The 22,772-nt window shown below is 44.9% G+C and overlaps 1 protein-coding gene across 2 annotated transcripts in view; it reads right to left on the bottom strand.

Moving 5' to 3' along the window:
• Positions 1 to 15,146: 15,146 nt before the first annotated feature.
• malt3 (MALT paracaspase 3) overlaps positions 15,147 to 22,772 on the bottom strand; it is a 117,169-nt gene continuing 109,543 nt past the window's right edge. For both annotated transcript variants that reach the window (XM_080216008.1, XM_080216009.1), the window contains exon 16: positions 15,147 to 21,982. In XM_080216008.1, the coding sequence (XP_080072134.1) occupies positions 21,641 to 21,982 (342 nt within the window). In that variant the 3' untranslated portion in view covers positions 15,147 to 21,640. The remainder of the gene's footprint in view (positions 21,983 to 22,772) is intronic.

Raw genomic sequence — 22,772 nt, 5'->3', positions numbered from 1 at the left:
GGAGGTGGTGGGAGCAGGTACGATAGTGGCATTTAAGGGGTATCTAGATAATAAATGAATAGGATGGGAATGGAAGGATATGGACTGTGTAAGTGCATACGGATTTAATTTAGGTAGGCATCATGATCAGTACAGGCTTGGAGGGGCCAAATGGCCTGTTTCTGTGCTGTACTGTTCTTTGTTTGATGATCGGGTGGTACACATTCTCTAGAGACGCAGGGAAATGGTGATCACTTAAAAATCAATAGCTGGCAGCATTGCAGCTGCTGAATTCCACTGGTGAATTTCACAACAATCTAATTGTGAACAAACTGATTAGTAATATTGCAATTCCATGGAGGATAACCATACAATCATAGAATCCCTACACTGCAGAAGCAGGCCATTCGGCCCATTGAATCTGCACCCACCTTTAATCTTGGACATTCCCAATTGAATCTACCATGTTTGACTCAAAAGGGTTCCACAGGGATATGCCCTCAGGCATAACCAGGCATCATGGACAGAAACCCTCAAGCACATATCCAAATTCTTAGAGTCCCTATTGTGCAGAAGGTCATTTGGCTCATCGAGTCTGCACTGACCACAGTCCCACCCAGGTCCTATGCCCATAACCCTACTTATTTACCCTACTAACCCCCTGACACTAAGAGGCAATTTATCATGGCCAATGCACCTAACCTGCATTTCTTTGGACTGTGGGAGGAAACCGGAGGAAACCCATGCAGACGCAGGAAGAATGGGCAGACTCCACACAGTGACCCAAGGCTGGAATGGAACTCGGGTCCCTGGCACAGTGAGGCAGCAGTGCTAACCACTGTGCCACCATTCCATGTGGGAGCACCCATCGATTCAGGTTCACTTCTCCAACTCAGGGTAAGCGGGTGGAAATGTGTAAACTCCTGCTCCAAAACTTTGCAAAGAGGCTGTTGAAGAAGGAGACTTTATCAGTTCGATATGTGAAGCAATCTATTGCTGAGGGTGAAATACAGCATCTGTGTTGTATCAGAGGTGCTAGAGCACGCGGCCATTTTAAGGATTGCTCAGTAGATATTGCAGGAATCTCAGTGTCATATCTTATTGATATTGGTGCCAAAATGTCTATATTGAAGAACAAACTCTCTTGTTGGTATTTTCCGCAATTTTCTCTAACTCTTGCCACAAACATTCTGTAAGATCATGATGACCTGATTATTTTGGTTTTTGGAATGATCACAGTTCCAATCTGCCACAACAATGCCAACCTAGACAAGTTCACATTCTAATTAGCCAAAGGTTAATCTTATGGACGTAATCATAGAATTCCTACAATGCAGAAGGAGGCCATTTGGCCCATTGAGCCGGCACCGACAATAATCCCACCCAGGCCCTATCCCCGTAACCTCATGCGTTTACCCTACTTTAGTGTTACATTCATAGTTAGGGTGTAGAGAAAGATCAGCTTAATGTATGGTTGGGTCGATTCAAAAGTCTGGCGGCAGCAGGGAAGAAGCTATTCTTGAATTGGTTGGTACATGCTTTTTCTGAATGGAGGTCAGTCACCAGCGGAGTGCCTCAAGGATCTGTTCTGGGACCCTTGTTGTTTGTCATTTTCATAAATGACCTGGATGAGGAAGTGGAGGGATGGGTAAGTAAGTTCGCTGATGACACGAAGGTCGGTGGTGTTGTGGATGATCTGGAAGGATGGCAAAAGTTGCAGCAGGACATAGATAGGATGCAGGACTGGGCGGAGAAGTGGCAGATGGACTTCAACGCGGATAAATGTGTAGTCGTCCATTTTGGCAGAACCAACGGGATGAACGAGTACACTATCAAGGGCAGAAGTCTGAGTAGTGTTGAGGAGCAGAAGGATCTTGGGGTCCGGGTCCACAGGACTCTTAAATCGGCCTCGCAGGTGGAGGAGGTGGTCAAGAAGGCGTATGGTGTACTGGCCTTCATTAATCGAGGGATTGAGTTTAGGAGTCGGGAGGTAATGCTGGAACTTTATAAGACCCTTGTCAGGCCTCATTTGGAGTATTGTGCGCAGTTCTGGTCGCCTCACTATAGGAAGGATGTAGAAGCTATTGAAAGGGTGCAGAGGAGATTTACAAGGATGTTGCCTGGACTGGGAGGCATGCCTTATGAAGTTAGGTTGAGGGAGCTGGGACTCTTTTCCCTGGAGAGACGAAGGTTGAGAGGCGACCTGATAGAAGTTTACAAAATGTTGAGAGGAATAGATAGGGTGGACTCTCAGAGGCTATTTCCCCGGGTTGAAATGGTCGCTACGAGAGGACACAGATTTAAGGTGCGGGGAGGGAGGTTCAGAAGTGATGTTAGGGGTAAGTTTTTCACTCAGAGGGTGGTGAGTGAATGGAATCGGCTGCCGTCAGTGGTGGTGGAGGCGAACTCGCTGGGGTCTTTTAAAAGACTTCTGGATGAGTATATGGGGTTTAATGAGATTGAGGGTTATAGATAGGTCTGTAGGTTGGTAGGTGATGATGTGATCGGCGCAACTTGTGGGCCGAAGAGCCTGTTTGTGCTGTAGTGTTCTATGTTCTATGCCCGCAGACTTTTGTGTCTTATTCCTGATGGAAGAAGGTGGAAGAGAGAATGTCTGGGGTGCGTGGGGTCCTTAATTATGCTGGCTGCTTTTCTGAGGCAGCGGGAAGTGTAGGCAGAGTCAATGGATGGGAGGCTGGTTTGTGTGATGGACTGGGCTTCGTTCACGACCCTTTGTAGTTCCTTGTGATCTTGGGCAGAGCAGGAACCATACCAAACTGTGATACATAGGATGTTGATAGTGGATGCCTTGGTGGTTATTTTCCAGACGTCGCTGGATTCCGGGGAAGTGCCGGATGATTGGAAAACGGCTAATGTTACGCCGTTGTTTAAGAAGGGTGCCAGGCAAAAGGCGGGGAATTATAGGCCCGTTAGTTTAACGTCTGTTGTAGGTAAAATGTTAGAATCTGTCATTAAGGAGGAAATTGCGAGGCATCTTGAAGGGAATTGCTTGATAGAGCAGACGCAGCACGGTTTCATTAAAGGGAAGTCGTGTCTGACAAATTTACTGGAGTTCTATGAGGATGTGTCTAGGGCAGTGGATAGAGGAGAGCCAGTGGATGTGGTCTCTCTAGATTTTCAGAAGGCGTTTGACAAAGTACCTCACAAGAAGTTATTGCAGAAGGTCGAGGGACATGGAGTTGGGGGTAGGGTGTTAGCGTGGATAGAGGATTGGTTGTCAAATAGGAGGCAGAGAGTGGGGGTCAACGGGTGCTATTCGGATTGGCGGATGGTGACTAGTGGAGTGCCCCAGGGGTCGGTGCTGGGGCCTCAGCTTTTTACCATTTATATAGATGATCTGGAGGAGGGAACCGAGTGTAGGGTGTCGAAATTTGCTGATGACACCAAGATTGGTGGAACGGCAAATTGTGCGGAGGGTGTGGAGAGTCTGTAGAAGGATCTAGATAGGCTGGGCGAATGGGCCAGGAAATGGCAAATGGAATTTAATGTTGGCAAGTGTGAGGTGGTCCACTTTGGTAGGAATAATGGTAGGAAGGATTATTACTTACGTGGCAAAAAACTGCAGCAGGCGACGGTGCAGAGGGACCTCAGGGTCCTTGTGCATGAGTCACAAAAACCCAGCTTGCAGGTGCAGCAGGTGGTCAGGAAGGCGAATGGGATGCTGGCCTTCATAGCGAGGGGGATTGAATATAAAAGTAGGGAGGTCTTGCTGCAGCTGTATAGGGCATTGGTGAGGCCGCAGCTGGAGTACTGTGTGCAGTTTTGGGCGCCGCACCTGCGCAAAGATATTTTGGCCTTGGAGGGAGTGCAGAGGAGGTTTACTAGGCTGATACCAGAGTTGAGGGGGTTGAGCTATGAGGAGAGGCTGAATAAACTAGGCTTGTACTCGTTAGAGTTTAGAAGAATGAGGGGAGATCTCATTGAGACGTATAAGATGATGAATGGGATGGATAGGATAGAGGTGGAGAGACTCTTCCCGCTCAAAAAAGACAGTAGGACTAGGGGGCACAGCCTCAAGATAAAGGGGGGGCGGTTTAGAACGGAGTTGAGGCGGAACTTCTTCACTCAAAGGGTGGTGAATCTCTGGAATTCTCTGCCCGTTGAAGTGGTGGAGGCTGCCTCGCTAAATATTTTTAAGACGCGGGTTGATGGGTTTTTGATAAGAGAGGGGATTAAGGGTTATGGGGAGAGGGCGGGAAAGTGGAACTGAGCCACGACAGATCAGCCATGATCTTATTGAATGGCGGGGCAGGCTCGAAGGGCTAGATGGCCTACTCCTGCTCCTATTTCTTATGTTCTTATGTTTCCTATGGTGCATCTGTAAATGTTGGTGAGAGTTGTAGTGGATACGCCAAATTTTTTTAGTTTTCTGAGAAGGTAGAGTGGTTGGTGGGCTTTCTTAACTATAGCATTGACGTGGAGGGATGCCGGCCTCTGCAATATCGAAGCCACTTTTGATGCTGAAGACAATGTGGTCATCATGATTTCACAATCCTTGCTCTGTGAGAGGAGTTGAAGGTAGAATCAGTGACAGACAGCATGCTGCAGGAAGTAAGCCAGTACTACAAACTTAGTGGTCTCATGGAATTGAGAAGGCTGGTCTTCTCCTATAGAGAATGCAATAAGGTTGCGGGTATGTTGAAAACACTGCAGCAGAGTATACTACATGAAGGACATCCAGATGTTGTTAAGATGAAATGATCAATATGGTGGTTAGCTGTAATTTGTTGGATGGAAACTGTGTAGCTTGTACACTCAGTGAAAGATCTGCCAATCCATGTTTGCAGCTGTACGACCAAACTGTGGTACCAACCACAAGTAGATATTTTCCGAGACTTGCAAGCAGTGCCTTTGCATGTTGTTCATGACCTTCAATGCAAATGGCAAGAAATCACTACAATAAATTCCCTACCCATCATAGACTTTCATAGAATCCCTACAATGCAGAAGGAGGCCATTTGGCCCATCAAGTCTGCACCGATCACAATCCCACCCAGGCCCTATCCCCTTAACCCAATGCATTTACCCTACCTAGCCCCCTGACACCAGGGGCCAATTTAGCATGGCCAATCCACCTAACCCACACATCCTCGGAGTGTGGGAGGAAACTGGAGCACCCGGAGGAAACCCACACAGACTCGGAGAGAATGTGCAGACTCCACACAGACAGTACCCAAGCCGGGAATCGAACCCGGGTCCCTGGAGTTGTGAGGCAGCAGTGCTAACCACTGTGCTGCCCAGGCCTTGCAGGGACTTGCTGTCCCAGGCAAGTTGTTTACAAAATGGGGTTTGCTGGGTGGTTACTACGAACAATAGATTGCAGTTTGTTTCCAGTCACTTTCTGGCAAACTACTGAGTTCACAGTCACCTGACAACATGGTACAACCCCCATTGGAGTGGTGGAATTGAACAATTCAAGAGGCCAGTTAAAGATAGTCTGAGATCTAACAGCTCAGAGAGAAAAGTGTTCACACAATCCATTCACATCCTACTCCGCACACATCACTCCATTTCATACTGTTTGACTGGAAAGACACCAGCTAGACTTACGATCGGCCCTAACTTTTGCAAGCCACTGACCATTCTTAAGCTGTTACTGCTAGCTGCAAGGATATCAGAGTGAAAACAGATGAAATCTGCTGAAGTTGCTGACTGTTGTGTTTTGTGCCTCAGTTTAGGTGAATTGGCCATGTTAAACTCTTAAATTAAGTTGCGAAAGGCAAGGTTTAAGGGAGGCAAGTATTTTATACAGAGAGTGATAAGTGCCTGGAAGTTGCTGCCGGGGTGGTAGTGGAAGCAGATATGATAGTGACTTTTAAGGGGCGTCTGGACAAATACATGAATAGGATGGGAATAGAGGGATATGGTCCCTGGAAGAGTAGGGGTTTTAATTCAGTTGGACAGCTTGGTCATTGCAGGCTTGGAGGGCCGAAGGGCCTGTTCCTGTGCTGTAATTTTCTTCGTTCTTTGTTTTCCCTCAGTGTACCCGAACAGAGTGTGACAACGTGGGGATTTTCACAGTGACTTCATTGCAGAATTAATGTAAGCCTACTTGTGACACTAATAAAAAAACTCAAAGCCAGTGTTCAGACATGCAGGAAAAGCCAGGGTGAAAAAGCAATGTACAAAATAAGACATGTTACAAATAGGCTACTAACAGAAAGGCTGTCCGATCATTAACGCCTCTAATTCCATCTTAAGAAAATGGTGGAGAAGGGATTGTGAGGAGAATAGCAGCTCAAATTGCTGGACTTTGCCTATCAAATCCTCCATACTGAGTATGTGTGCATCACATCCTCATCACATGATGGGCATGGTAGCACAATAGTTAGCACTGCTGCCTCTCAGTGCCAGGGACCAGGATTTGTATTCCCGGTTTGGGTCACTGTCAGTTTGCACATTCTCCCCATGTCTATGTGGTTTCGTCCGGTTTCCTCTCTCAGTCTAAAGGACGTGCTGGTTAGGTGTATTGACCCCAAACAGGTGCCGGAGTGTGGCAACTTGGGGAATTTCACAGTAACTTCATTGCAGGATTGATATAACCCTTACTTGTGAATAAATAATCTCAGTTGTAATGGGTTACAGAAGTCTACGCCAGTTGCTCCCTGAATCTCATAACTCCCTGTTGATACGCAAGTGTCATCTTCACAATCATTTTCAGAATTGTTTCCAGTTTATTGACTGCGCAGTTGACAGGTAAATCTTTGGCATTCATGTGGATATTTTAAGCCCACTCCAACTCTAGCCAATTAATCTTTGTTGGAAGGTTCTGCTTCAGCGTTGCCAGATTAAAGAGTTCTCTGTCATTCTTATTACACATACCAGTGACAGGTTAATTGCCTTTGCTATTCATTTGGATTTTTACTCTCACGTTGCAAATCAAATATTCTGAGTTAATGGTTAACCAAGAAGTAATTTATCAATATTAAAGTCTATTTCTTTGCCCCACTCCCCCAACTCTGGAAATTAATAACCCTTTCATTTCATGTTTTCCAATTTCCTAATAGTCCTGTTTCTACACCAACACCTCAACTAGATAAGTTCTTCGATGCCTGCCCCTCGATCTCTCACATTATCACATATGGGGGAAGGGCAGTGGTATTTTCACTGGATTAGTGACCCAGGGAACTAGGTTTGAATCCCACCACGGTAGATGTTGAAATTTGAATTCAATAAAAGTCTGGAATTAAAAGACCACGGATGGCCATGAAACCATTGTCGTAAAAACCCATCTGGTTCACTAATGTCCTTTAGGGAAGGAAATCTGCCTTCTTTACCTGTTCTGGCCTACATCTGACTCCAGAGCCGCAGCAATGTGGTTGTCTATTAAATGTCCTCAGGGATGAGCAATAAATGCTGGCCTAGCCAATGATGCCCATATTCCATGAATGAATACAAAAAAAAGTTTACTGCAAAAGTGAGCATTGATTCCTTAGAGGATGAGACTAGGGAATGTATAATGGAGAATGAGGAAATGACAGAGACGTGGAAAATAGAAGCAAGAATAGGCCATTCGGCCCTTCAAGCCTGCTCCACCATTCATTTTGATTATGGCTGATCTTCAAATTCAATATCCTGATCCTTGCTTACCCCTTATCCCTTGATCCCTTTTGGCCCAAAAGCTATATCAGATTTCTTCTTGAAATGTTTTGGCCTCGACTACTTTCTGTGGTAGCGAATTCCACAGATTCACCACCCGCTGGGTGAAGAAATTTCTCCTCAAAGTCCTAAAAGATTTACCCCTTATCCTCAAACTATGACCCCTAGTTCTGGACTACCCCACCATCAGGAACATTCTTTCTGAATCTACCCTGACTAATCCTATCAGAATTTTATAAGTTTCTATGGACTTACAAGTAATTTTTAAATCTACCTCACAACAGAAAACAGAAAAGGCCTCTGAAGAATAGTAGAGAACCCAAAGGGAGGAGTGAACTTAAAACAATTGTTATCATTACACAGAAGATAATTGAAATACTAATGGGATTTAAGGCTGACAAATAACGTGGTATTGTGAGACTTCTTACTGTGTTTACCCCAGTCCAATGCTGGCATCTCCATATCATCAGATCCCCAGGACCAGATGGCCTGTATCCTAAGGTCTTAAAAGAAATCCCTGCAGAGGTATTGGATGCAATGGCAGTATCTTCCACAATTCCCTATTTTCTGGAAAGGTCACACAAATGTAACACCTCTGTTTAAGAAAGGAGGAAGGCAGAGCAGAAAATTACAGGCCAGATAGCCTAACATCTATCATTGGGAAAATGTTGAATCCATTATGTAAGAGGTGATAGACATTTAGAAAGTCAGATTATAATTAGGCAGAGCCAGCATGTTTTGATGCAAGGAAATCAGGGTTTGACAAATTTATTAGAGCTCCTTGATGACGTTACAGGTAGGCTGGATAAAGGGAAACCAGTAAATATGGTGTATTTAGATTTCTAAAAGGCATTATAGAAACCCATCAAAGGTTGCTACAGAAATAAAAGCTTTTGGTGTTTCCGGTGCTGCATCAACGTGGATAGAGGAATGATTCACTAACAGGAAACATGGTCAGAATAAATGGATCATTTTCAGAGTGGCAAATTAACTAGTGGGATGCTAGTCCGTGCTGGGCCTTCAACTATTTATGCTTTATGGGTGGGATTTTCCAGCTATGCTCACTCCAAAGCCGGAAAATCCTGTAGGGGGTCAATGGATCTTTGCACTGCCTGTATCCTGCCTGCTACAATTCCCATGGCGGGAGGGACAGGAACATTCCGCCGTATTGTAGTAATATGGATGAAGAGACAGACCGTATTTTGGCCAGATTTGTTGACAATAGAAAGATAGAATAATTGATGTTCACAGCATGGAAACGGGCCCTTCGGCCCAACTTGTCCACACTGCCCAATTTTTACTATTGAGTTAGTTCCAATTGCCTGCATTTGGCCCATATCCCTCTATGTCCATCTTACCCAGATAACTGTTTAAGAACATAAGAACTAGAAGCAGGAGTAGGCCATCTGACCCCTCAAGCCTGCTCCGCCATTCAGTAAGATCATGGCTGATCTTTTTGTGGCCTCAGCTCCACTTACCTGTCCTCTCACCATAACCCTTAATTCCTTTACTGTTCAAAAATTGATCTATCCTTGCCTTAAAAGCATTCAATGAGGTAGCCTCAACTGCTTCACTGGGCAGGGAATTCCACAGATTCACAGCCCTTTGTGTGAAGAAGTTCTTCCTCAACTCCGTCCTAAATCTGCTCCCTCCTTATTTTGAGGTATGCTCCCTAGCTCCAGTTTCATCTGTCAGTGGAAACAACTTCCCTGCTTCTATCTTATCTATTTCCTTCATAATCTTATATGTTTCTATAAGATCCCTCCCTCATTCTTTTGAATTCCAATGAATATAGCTCCAGTCTACTCAGTCTCTCCTCATAAGCCAACTCTCTCAACTCTGGAATCAACCTAGTGGATCTCCTCACATCTCCTCCAGTGCCAGTATATCCTTTCTCAAGTAAGGAGACCAATACTGCCATTGCATCCACTACCTCTGCAGGGATTTCTTTTATGACCTTAGGATACAGGCCATCTGGTCCCCGGGATTTGATGATGTGGAGATACTGGTGTTGGACTGGGGTAAACACAGTAAGAAGTCTCACAACACCAGGTTATTTGTCAGCTTTAAATCCCATTAGTATTTCAATTATCTTTTGTGTAATGATAGCGATTGTTTTAAGTTCACTCCTCACTTTGGGCTCTCTACTATCCTTCAGAGGCTTTTTCCGTACTCCAGGTGTGGTCTCACCAGCACGTCATACAGCTGCAGTCTAACCTCACTGTTTTTAAACTCCATCCCCCTAACAATAAAGGACAAAATTCCATTTGCCTTCTTAATTACCTGCTGCACTTGCAAACCAACTCCGTGAGATTCCTGCACAAGAACATCCAGGTCCCTCTGCACAACAGCATGCTGCAATTTTTTACCATTTAAATAATAGTCCATTTTGCTGTTACTCCTACCCAAATGGATGACCTCACATTTACCAACATTATACTCCATCTGCCAGACCCTTGCCCACTCACTTAGACTATCTATATCCCTTTGCAGACTTTCAGTGTCCCCTGCACACTTTGCTCTGCCACCCATCTTAGTGTCATCTGTGAATTTTGACACACTACTCTTGGTCTCCAACTCCAAATCATCTATGTAAATCATAAGCAATTGCAGTCTCAAGACTGACCCCTGAGGCATACCACTAGTCACTAATTGCCAACCAGAAAAACACCCATTTACCCCCACTCTGCTTTCTGTTAGTTAACCAATCCTCTATCCATGCTAATATATTACCCGTAACACAGTGCACCTTTATCTTATATAGCAGTCTTTGGTGCAGCACCTTGTCAAATGCCTTCTGGAAATCCAATACACCACATCCACAGGTTCCCCATTGTCCACTGTGCATGTAATGTTCTCAAAGAATTCCATCAGTCAAACATGACCTTCCCTTCATGAACACATGCTGCGTCTTACCAGTGGGACAATTTATATCCAGATGTCTCGCTATTTCTTCCTTGATGATAGATTCAAGCATTTTTCTTACTACATAAGTTAAACTAACCAGCCTACAGTTACCCACCTTTTGTCTACCTCCTTTTTTAAACAGTGGCGTTGCATCTGCTGTTTTCCAATCTGTGGGACCCACCCTAGAGCCCAGTGAATTTTGGTAAATTATCACTAGTGCATTTGCTATTTCTCCTGCCATCTCTTTTAGTATCCAAACATGCTGAATGTCTTCTTCACCACCCTATTCACCTCCACTTTCAAGGAGCTTTGAACCTGTATTCCTCAATCTCTTTGTTCTATAACTCAACTCCCCAACACACTGCCGCTAAAGCCCTGCCCTGGTTCAATCTACCAGAGTGCATCACCTTGCATTTAGTTAAACTTCATCTGCCACTCATCAGCCCACTGACCCAATTGATCAAGATCCCGTTGCAATCCGGGATAACCTTCTTCACTGTCCACTATGCCACCAATCTTAGTGTCATCTGCAAACTTACTAACCATGCTTCCTAAATTCCCACCCAAATCATTAATAGAAGGTGGGAAAACAAATCGTGAGGAGGATACAAAGAACCTACAAAGAGATATGGAACAGTTAAGTGAGTGGACAAATATTTGGCAGATGGAGTATAATGTGAGCTTTTCCACTTTGACAGGAAGAACAGTGAAGTGTGATTACTTAACAGTATTTAAAGGGGCCTTGGTGTTCTTGTACATGAAGTATAAAAAGTGCAGGGACAGCAAGTAATTATGAAGGCAAATAAATTTTGGCTTTTATTGCAAGGGAACAGAGTCTAAAAGTCTTCTGCAACTGGATAGGACATCTGTAAACTTTTCCAAGCACAGTTTTGGTCACATTTATTAAGGAGGAATATACTTACATTGGAAGCAGTCCAGAGTTTCACAAGGCTGATTCCATTGCTGAGGGGATTGTTTGATGAGGAGAGGTTGAGCAGGTTGGGTCTATACTCACTGGAGCTTAGAAGAATAAAAAGTGGTGTTATTGAAGCGTATAAGATTTGGAGAGTGCTCAACAGGGTGGAGGCTGAGAGGAGGTTTCCCCGCAGAGGAAATCTGGAACCAGAGGCAGAGTTTAAAAATAAGGGAGGATTAAATGTGGAGACGAGGAAGAATTTCTGCTCTCTCAGAATCATTAATCTTTGGAATTCTCCACCCTAGAGAGTAGTAGAGGCTGGGTCCTTTAATATATTCAAGGCTGGGTTAGACAGAGTCTTGTTCAACAAGGGAGTCAATGGGCCAGCCAGGGAATAGAGTTAAGGCCCCATTCATATTGGCCATTATCTTAGTGAATGACAGAGTAGACTCGAAGCATTGAATGGCCTCCTCCTGCTTTTATTTCATAGAAATCATAGAAACCCTACAGTGCAAAAAGAGGCCACAATCCCACCCAGGCCCTAGCCCCATATCCCTACATATTTTACCCACTAATCCCTCTAACCTACGCATCTCAGGACAGTAAGGGGCAATTTTTAGCATGGTCAATCAACCTAATCCGCGCATCTTTGGACTGTGGAAGGAAACAGGAGCGCCGGAGGAAGCCCACACAGACACCAGGAGAGTGTGCAAACTCCACACAGACAGTGACCTGAGCCGGGAATTGAATCCAGGTCCCTGGAGCTGTGAAGCAGCAGTGCTAACCACTGTGCTACCGTGCCGCCCAAAAGAAGACCAAAACAGCATACAATGTTTTAGATGTGGCCTCACTAAGGCCCTGTATAATTGCACCATCACATCCCTGCTCCTGTACTTGAGTATTGATTAAGACACCAGGGAGAACTCCCCTGTCCTCCTTCGCTATAGTGCCACGGACATCAGTTTAATATCTCATAGTAATGCGTTGGACTTTTGTACTCAAGTCTTGGAGTGGGACTTGAACCTGGAAGCTTGTGCTTCCAACTGAGCACAGCTGAGTTGTCATGTTCTGATGACTTTCTTAGTGATGCCTAAATAACGTGGCCACCAAACATCACTGTGTATGGGTTCAAATTATTTTCAATGCCATTTGCAACTGATGTGAGTGCATTTTATAGAGTGGCACAGTGGTTAGCACTGCTGCCTCACAGCACAAGGGACCCGGGTTTAATTCCCAGCTTGGGTCACTGTCTGGGTGGAGTCTGCACGTTCTCCCTGTGTCTGCTCCGGTTTCCTCCCACAGTCTGAAAGATGTGCTGGTTAGGTACATTGGCCATGCAAATTCCCCCTCAGTGTACCTGAACGGGTGCCGGAATGTGGCGACCAGGGGATTTCCATGGTAACTTCATTGCAATGTTAATGTAAGCCAACTTGTGACACTAATAAATAGAGTTTAAAAGTCCTCCATGCTATTTTGACATTTAAAGGCACCATGTTAAAGGAATGTAATGCCATTTCAGGCAAATACTAAATGGTATTTTTTGTTCCAAATAGTAATTTCAGCACAGTAGCATCTTATTGGTTTGCTTACTTATGAGACTTCTTTCATACTGTATTAGTTCAGCTGGCTGGATGGCTGCTTAGTCATGCGGAGCATGAACCAGGTAAGGACAGCAGATTTCCTTCATTAGAACCAGGAGGTCACTGTTAAAAAATAAGGGCTCACCCATTTAAGAAGGAAGAAATTCTTTTGTCTCTCAGAGGATGAAGTGTCCCTGGAACATTCTTCCTCAAAAGGCAGTGGAAGCTGCAGAATCTTTGAATATATTTATGACAGAGTTAGATAGATTTATGATTAATAAGGAGGGGGGGTGAAGAGTTACTGAGGGTAATCACGAACGTGAGATCAAGGTTACAATCAGATCAACCATGATTTTATTGAATGAGGTAGTAGGCTTGAGGGGCCGAGTGACCTACTCCTCCTCCTAGTTTGTATGTTTCAAGTAGTTCCAAGTTGGGATGGGTGTGAACTTGAGAGGAAGTCGGAAGTGATAGTGCTCCCATGCTTTTGTCCTTCTAGGTGGTGGTAGTGAAGATGCGGGTGTGGCAGGGATGGAAAGTTGCCACAATGAAATCCAGCTGGACCGCACCACTTTCCGGGATAACATCCCCCGCCACAAGCTCACTCCCTCCCCATCTCTCTGTGAACACACTTCAGTGAAGAGGCGGTGAACGTATAAATAGGCTTTCAAGAAAGATGGTGCAAGGAGAAAGTGCTTCCTTCAAATGCAGAGGAGATTAATTGCTATGGGTGCAACAACTCCTTTATCATTGGCTCATGCAATGATCAGGATGATGGAAGAATGAGAGGAACCTTCGTCTGTTTTCCTCCAGCAATTACCCCACTGTGCTTTGGAACACCTGGCCATTCATTTTTTTTTTATTCATTCGTGGGACATGGGTGTCGTTAGCTGGCCAGTGTTTATTGCCCATCCCTACTTGACTGAGAGTCAACCACATTGCTGTGGTTGGAGTCACATGTAGGCCAGACCAGGTAAGGACAGCAGAATTCCTTCACTAAAGGATGTTAGTGAACCAGATGGATAGCTCAATTAAATATTTGGAAGATGCTTCAATTGCACATGATATGGGTGAGAGAGCACCCCGGTAACTGAGGGAGGTTGTCAGGCAGCAGCAGCTGATAAAGGGCTGCTGGCTACCCTTAAGGCAGTGCCTTTTATTAAAAGAAAAATTGGGAAAGTCCACTAGATTGACAAGTGAGATGATGGAGGCCATTCTACACCACATCCAGTCATGAATGTTAACCCTGTGTAGAGGAGAAGGTAAATGGCAAGGGGTGTTGCTCTATCAGGAGCTTGGGCCTTTTCCATCTATTGACTAAGGCGGCACGATGACACAGTGGTTAGCACTGCTGTCTCACAGCGGCAGGGACCTGGGTTCAATTCCAGCTTTGGAAGACTGTCATAGAATCCTGACAATGTAGTTGGAGGCCATTTGGCCATCAAGTTTGCACTGGCCAAAGTCCCACACAGGCCCTCTTCCCATAACCCCACATGTTTACCCTGCTAATCCCTAAACACTAGGGTCAATTTAGCATGGCCAATCCACTTAACTTGTTCATCAAGTCTGCACCGACCACAATCCCACACAGGCCCTATCATGTAACCCCTTGCATTTAACCTGCTAATCCATCTGACACAAAGGGGCCAAACCTGCACATCTTTGGACTGTGGGAGGAAACCCGCGCAGATATGGGGAGAATATGCAGACTCCATACAGACAGTGACCCAAGTTGGGAATTGAACCGAGGTTCCTAGTGCTATGAGGTAGCAGTGCTAACCACTGTGCCACCATGCCTCCATGTCAGTGTGGAGCTTGCACATTCTCCCTGTGTCTGCGTGATTTCCTCCGGGTGCTCCAGTTTCCTCCCACACTCCACAGATGTGCAGGTTTGGCCCTTTTGTGTCAGATGGATTAGCAGGTTAAATGAGTGGGGTTACAGTTATAGGGTTTGCGTGGGATTGTAATTGCTGCAGACTTGATGAACTGAATGGCCTCCTTCTGCACAGTAGGGATTCTATGATTTTACGATGGGTAAAAGCTGCCTACCACTCAGCCAATCCTCCCTAATGTGAGAGGCGAAATCATCATTCCAATTACGGAAATTCTCATGTCCTTGTAACAAATGAGAGAGAAAGCCCAGATTCTGAAGTTACACAATTTAATATTCCAGTGTTACTGTAAGAAACTCAAAACATATTCCCAACTTTACATTTCAGTTCATTAAATAACATTACATTCAAAGTAAAACAACTTCATATTAAACTTAAATATTAGTATGAAATCACAACTTTAATATCAGACCAAAGACAAGCCAAATGGTGTTTATTTCACAGTCATGCCACATTTTCTCCTCGATGTACTGACGCCTCAGTATTCAGGACCACAGGCCCTCAGCTAACTCCAATGGTCAACCTTCACATGCCAGCTTAAACTGTAATGTCTCTGCTAGCTGACTAATGGGGGGGAACCACAATAGTTAGCACTGTTGCCTCACAGCACCAGGGACCCAGGGTTGATTCTGGATTTGGGTGAATGTATGGATTTGCACCTTCTCCCCATGTCTGCGTAGGTTTCCTCCCACAGTCCAAAGACATGTAGGGTTAGGTGGATTGGTCATATTAAACTGTTCCTTAGTATCCAAAGTTCATAGAAGCATAGGATCCTATAGTACAGTCCATGTAGCCCATCAATAATTCACCGACCACAGTCCCACACAGGCCCTATCCCCACAATCCCATGTATTTACTCTAGCTAGTTCCCCCCTGACACTAAGGAGTAATTTAGGTATGTAGGTTAAGGGAATTAGTGAGGTAAATATGCGGAGTTACCAGGATAGGATCTGGATAAGATGTTGAGTGGGTGCGGACTTGATGGACCAAATTGCCCAGTTCTGCACTGTAGGGATTCTAAGATGTTGGGGACCATCACAAGGGTACCATATCTTGGCCTCACTGAAAGTCCATGCAATCGAATGTAGCATCTCCAATGCTGTGGCTGCACAGACCAGCGCTTGCAAACAATACTGCTTTATCTACAAACCACAGTCAGATGCCTGAATTAAAAGAATGCTGGGACCAGACTACTTATATCAAACAATTTGCATTTATATAGCAGCTAAATGTCCCCAAGGCACTTCACTGATCAAATCTATAGATTGAAGACTGTTCCATAGGGCATTGGTAGCAAAGACAGCCAAAAACCTGGTTGGAGAGGTAAAGGAATGTTAGGTTAAGGTTAATGTGTGAAAGAAGGTAGTCAGATGAGTCAGATTTTAGTGGGACAATGTTCACAGAATTGTAAACCTGGAAAGGATTAAAGAGATTAGCGGGGGTAGAGGGCTGATGAACTAAAAATTGAATCGTCTGGCAAGGCTTTTTAAATAAGTGTAACTATTCCAAAGGAAAATCACCAACTGGTTTGAGCATTGAGGAATTTAAATGAGATGAAATAGCCAAACTCTCAGTCGTATGGGAGTTGAAACAACACTCAGCAGAAAACTGAAACCTGTGTGGGTAATTTTAAACCAGCTTGCTTAGCTGGCAACCAACAAGGGTATTTTTATTCATTCATAGTACATGGGCATCAGTGGCTGGGCAGCATTTATTGCCCATCCCTAGTTGTCCAAGGGTAGTTAAGAGTCAACTGCATTGCTGTGGCTCTGGAGTCTATGTAGGCCAGACCAGGTAAGGACAGCAGATTTCCTTCCCTAATGGACATTAGTGAACCAGATGGATTTTTCTGACAATCAACAATGGTTTCATGATCATTGGTAGATTCTTAATTCCAGACATTTTTTGTTGAATTCAAATTCCACCATCTGCCATGGTGGGATTCGAACCCAGGTCTCCAGAACATTAGTTGAGTTTCTGGATTAACAGTCTAGCGATAATACCACTAGGCTCGCTGGCCTGAATTCCACCCCACACAAGCTTTTATCTTCATAGAATTCAGAGGTGAGGGCTGCTGGGAGCAACAATCATTTTCCACTGAGGCTTGGGGGCCAAATGCAAATGCTAGCTCTGATACCTTCTTTGGGGTGGTGGTTGCAGGAGGGAGGGAGGGGGAGGGGCTGGGGTGTCAGTCCTATACTGGGATTTTAGAATCATCTACAGTACAGAAGGAGGCCATTTGGCCCATCAAATCTGCACCAACCACAATCTCACTCAGGCCCACATATTTACCCTGCAAATCTCCCTGACACTAAGGAGTCATTTAGCAAGGCCAATGCACCTAATCTACACTGTATGGGAGGAAACCGGAGCATCCAGAGGAAACCCCATGCAGAGATGGGAAGAATATACAAAATCCATACAAACAGTGATCCAAGCTGGGAATCGAATACGGGTCTCTGGCGTTGTGCTGCTGGATTTTTCAGTCTGGTCGGAGTTGATGGACTTTTGAAGAGCATTTTCCAGCCCTGCCAATGATGGGACTGTTAAATTTTGGCCCTAGATTTTTCCGTGTGGCTCCCCCCACACCATTAAAGCAAAATGTCAGTCACAAAAAAACAAGTCTCAAGGATTCTTTGTCACCATTCAACTCTCATACGGGCACCAGCGCTTCCGGAGACAAGGCTGGGAATCCTCCGCTCTCATAGGAGCTGCCACTGTTGGCAGGGAGAATTTGGAGCTCAACCAAAAATTCATTCACCGCAGCGGGACTGGAGAATCCCAGCTGGCGGGGGAGGTCGGAGAATTCCAGCCATGGAATCCTGTTGCAAACTGGGGAATGAGAACTGTAATTAAGGGCAGGTCTCTAGTCTTCTAGTGATTTGGTAGCTTGAGAACTTCGATCATCACCAAAAATAACATTCACATAAAAATAAATACACCCTAATAAAATCTAAAGAAAGCTCCCGAGAACTCGCCAGGAATGCACTAGCATCTGGCCAGTTAAGCTCTGAGCAGATTAATCCTGGAACCGGGCAACGTTTTAAAATTTCACTTCTAATCCGATGCTGTGTAAAATATCACAAAGTCATGTTGACTAGCAGTTTGTCAACCTGGGAAGTAACCAGAACATCAGTCCAGAGTTTTATGCCACTGTGCTAAAGGATGAGGAATGACTTGGATTTTTCAATGAATAAATGCATATTTGCTCTCACACAGTATCTCACTAGCCACAGCGTTCTGAACATTATTTATTTAATACATTTTTCTATTACGCATATAACACAGTGCCGCACGAGGAGGTTTCCTGCTAACAAGCGTTGAGACTCTCAAGGGCCACTCTGGCTGGAATTTTACCACCTCAACTGCCTCAGAATCGGAGCGGGCGAGGCTCGTAGAACAGTGTTCTCCGTTGGCCTGGGGCGGGATCTTATGAGCCTTAGGCAAGCGAAGCGGTAAAATTCTGATATCTGTCGTTATCCTCCCTTCCATGTGGAATGAACCCATCAAGTCTTGGGAGGTGTCTCCTTCCTTTGGTCCGAGGAATCGACTATATAGGGACAAACTGATCTAACTTTGATTCGTGTCACAGAGCCTGGGTGACCTGCTTCTGTTATAAACCTGCACCGCACGATTTGAATGCATTAGGTCACAGAATCCAGAAACTCTGCCAACTCCAGCTGACTTTGTGGGAATGTGTCTCCAAGTGGAATTTACAGTTGAAGTCTCGCTTGTTGAATGCAACAAGCAAATGTCAGCAGGATTTGCAGGAGGAATTTTTCATCTCCACTGCTGTTGGTTCACTCACTGGGAATACACATCAAGAAATATTGGCAGACTCATCCCACAATGTTTTGTTCATTAATTGATGGAAAAATCATGACAAGAATCTACCCTGATATTTTTATACGGTGTCAACTCCTGCCGAGAGGGAGTTGCAAAGCACAATGCCTTTTTCTTTCCATGTACGAGGTCAACTCCTCCCCTGAATGGAGATTTACAACATACACAGCTATCTCCTCCAAAGACAGAGTTGCCAATCTTACCACCCATCTCATTTTTTTATTCATTTTTGAAACATTGTGTCGCTGGCTGGGCAGCATTTATTGCCTATCCCTAGTTGCTCGAGGGCAGTTGAGAGTCAACCAACTTACTAAGGCGGCATGGTGGCACAGTGGTTAGCACCGCTGCCTCACAGCACCAGGGGCCCAGGTTCGATTCCCAGCTTGGTTCATTGTCTGTGTGGAGTTTGCGCGTTCTCCCCATATCTGCATGGGTTTCCTCCCACAGTCCGAAACACATGCTGGTTAGGTGCAATTGGCCATGCTACATTCTCCCTCAGTGTCCCAAACAGGCACCGGAGTGTGACGACTAGGGGATTTTCACAGTAACTTCGTTATGGTGTTAATGTAAGCCTTACTTGTGACAAAAAAAAATTAAACTTATCATGGTTCTGGAGTCACATGTAGGCCAGACCAGGTGAGGACGGCAGATTTCCTTCCCTAAAGGACATTAGTGAACCAGATGGGTTTTTACGACAATCAACAATGGTTTCATGGTCATCAGTAGATTCCCAATTCCAGATTTTTTTAAATTGAATTCAAATTCCACCATCTGCCATGGCAGGATTTGAACCCTGATCCTCAGAACATTAGCTGAGTTTCTGGGTTAGCAATAATACCACCAGGCTACCCCCTCCTCTCCTGCCATCACCTTCAATGATCAGAAACAGAAAATCCTTTCCTGAACCATGGTATTAAGTGTGGTCAGGCAGCTCTCATTTACCAACCAAGCATTGAACAAACAACTCCTTCAACCCAAATAAACAGGAGAATAAAACTGGATCAGATTTTTAACATTGATTTGATCAGCTTGGTATAGCTCCTAGTTTGCCCAAGACCGCAAGAAACTACAAAGGGTCATGAATGAAGTCCAGTCATCACACAAACCAGCCTCCCATCCATTGACTCTGTTGACACTTCCAGCTGCCTCAGAAAAGCCCAAGGACCCTGTGCACCCCAGACATTCTCTCTTTCACCTTCCGTCAGGAAAAAGATGCAAAAGTCTGAGGTCGTGTACGAACCGACTCAAGAACAGCTTCTTCCCTGCTGCTGTCAGACTTTTGAATGGACCTACCTCACATTAAGTTGATCTTTCTCTACACTGTAGCTATGATTAACATTCTGCACTCTCTCCTTTCCTTCTCTATGAACGGTATGCTTTGCCTGTATAGCGCTCAAGAATCAATACTTTTCACTGTATACTAATATATAGGACAATAATAAATCAATTACAAATATAATCTGACCTAAACTGTAACACATCACACTGTTTGTTACTACATTACTGTCTTGACATTCAATAATTAATGCATTAATTGTCCATTGCTTCAGATTATGTGTGGGTGTCAGAAATGAGTAACAAAGTCCTTACCTTAAAGCATATTTTGAGTCCAGTATTGGACAATAATTTGGATTTCAGATCCTACCTCAGACAGGAGAAAGCAGTTCCAATCGCCTTCACCTGCAATGTCATGAACTGGTGTAACCCCAGTCTCATGAGGCCTTAAGTACGGTGTCAGTTATATCTGACAGACTCAATCAAGAACAAAAGAAGCAATGGGGTGACCTAGAACATTAAACCTTGTAAAGGATGCGTCTGATTATGGTGAGAGCTTGAGGGCTCAGGTTAGGATCAGATTATCCAGAGAGATATATAAAAACATGGGAGTTGGCTAGAAGGTAGCACACTGGTTAGCACAGCTACCTCATGGCGCTAGGGACCCAGATTCAATTCCCAGATTCGGGTCACTGACTGTACGGAGTCTGCGTGTTCTCCCCGTGTCTGCGGGGTTTTCATCCGAGTACTTCGGTTTCCTCCCACACTCCAAAGATGTGTGGGATAGGTGGATTGGCCATGCTAAACTGCCCCTTAGTGTCAGGGGACTAACAGGGTAAATATGAGGGATTGCAGGGATAGGGTGGGATCGTTGTCAATGCAGGCTCGATGGGCCTCCTTCTGCACTGTCGGGATTTGATGATTCACTAACTTCATTGGTCAATAAGCTAACCATTTAGAAATCGTCGCTGGCTAAGAGCTGGCCAGTTGGCAGTAAGCATTCACAAAAGCAAACTGCGTACTAGATTCCCTCTCTGGCTAGGTTTACCTGACTCCCATTGGCAGGGGACTGCCTGTTGGAAATGGCACTACTGATAAGTGTCAGTGGGTGGTAACCTCACCAGGAAACTATCCACCTAATTCCTTTCTTCAGCTTCTTCCCTGCTGCCATCAGATTTTTGAATGGACCTACCTTGCACTAAGTTGATCGTTCTCTACATCCTATGACTTTAACATTACATTCTACATTGTCTCCTTTCCTTCTCAATGAACAGTATGTTTTGTCTATATAGCGCGCAAGAAACAGTACTTTTCACTGTATACTAATACGTGACAATAATAAATCAAATCAATTCCTGAAATATGCAGTCACTTTTGGGACAGAAGTGACAACTCGATTGGCTCCCGGGGAGCAGATTTAACATTCTGACAATTTAACGGATTTCATAACAATTCCCATAATTGCAGAACCCAGGAATTGAGGAGGAGTTGCCAGCAACCCTACCAAAAATATACATAACTACCTAAGTGTAATGTTTCTACTGAGTGCGTAACTACAAATATTTAATATTTAGCACACTCAGAATCAGGTTTGATCTGCCCGCTAAGAGCAATGCAAGGCGGACATGCTACCGATTCTCATTCCATACTTCACTCTCATCGTTCTCCTCCGGTTGGTTGAACATTCTCACTGGGCAAGCTGTTGACATGGCTTCTCTCTTGTTGGCGTAAGTCCATGTTCTTGACTCACAGGCCCTGCTCGTATCCTTCGTGATGGTGCCACTGGGTGCCAGGGCACAGCCCTGGTGAGTACTGGTGGCACCCCCTTCACTATGCGTGCTAGGCATTGTCCTGTACAGCTTCAGCTGTGCCACCAAGGGGTGCCCCAAGTCCACCACAGCCGTCTCTTCCAGCTTTGTGTTTTCCTTAAAGTGCCGATACTGTATGGTCACTCGTAGGGTCAAAGGTTGCTGTAGAAACAAGGGCAGACATTAAGAAGTGTTCCCAAAAAAAAAAGCTTCCCTTTACTTAGTTGACAATCATAGAATTCTTATAGTGCAGAAAGAGGCAATTTGGCCTATCGAGTCTGCACTGACGCCTACCCTGACTTAATAAGAACATAAGAAATAGGAGCAGGAGTAGGCCAACTAGCCCTTCGAGCCTGCCCCGCCATTCAGTAAGATCATGGCTGATCTGTCGTGGCTCAGTTCCACATTCCCGCCCTCTCCCCATAACCCTTAATCCCCTCTCTTATCAAAAACCCATCAACCCGCGTCTTAAAAATATTTAGCGAGGTAGCCTCCACCACTTCAACGGGCAGAGAATTCCAGAGATTCACCACCCTTTGAGTGAAGAAGTTCCTCCTCAACTCCGTTCTAAACCGCCCCCCCTTTACCTTGAGGCTGTGCCCCCTAGTCCTACTATCCTTTCTGAGCGGGAAGAGTCTCTCCACCTCTATCCTATCCATCCCATTCATCATCTTATACTAGTAACCCCACAAATTTATCCCACTAACCTATATTTCCATCACGCAAACCAGCCTCCCATCCAGTGACTCTGTCTACACTTCCCGCTGCCTCGGCAAAGCAGCCAGCATAGTTAAGGACCCCTTGCATCCTGGACGTTCTCTCTTTCACCTTCTTCCTTCAGGAAAAAGATACAAAAGTCTGAGGTCACGTACCAAGTGACTCAAGAACAGCTTCTTCCCTGCTGCTGTCAGACCTTTGAATGGACTTACCTTCCATTAAGTTGATCTTTCTC

This window comes from Carcharhinus amblyrhynchos, chromosome 32, assembly GCF_965287045.1.
Source record: "Carcharhinus amblyrhynchos chromosome 32, sCarAmb.v2.hapA, whole genome shotgun sequence".
NCBI classification, from domain to species: Eukaryota; Metazoa; Chordata; class Chondrichthyes; order Carcharhiniformes; family Carcharhinidae; genus Carcharhinus; species Carcharhinus amblyrhynchos.
This window is presented reverse-complemented; position numbering and strand designations above follow the sequence as displayed.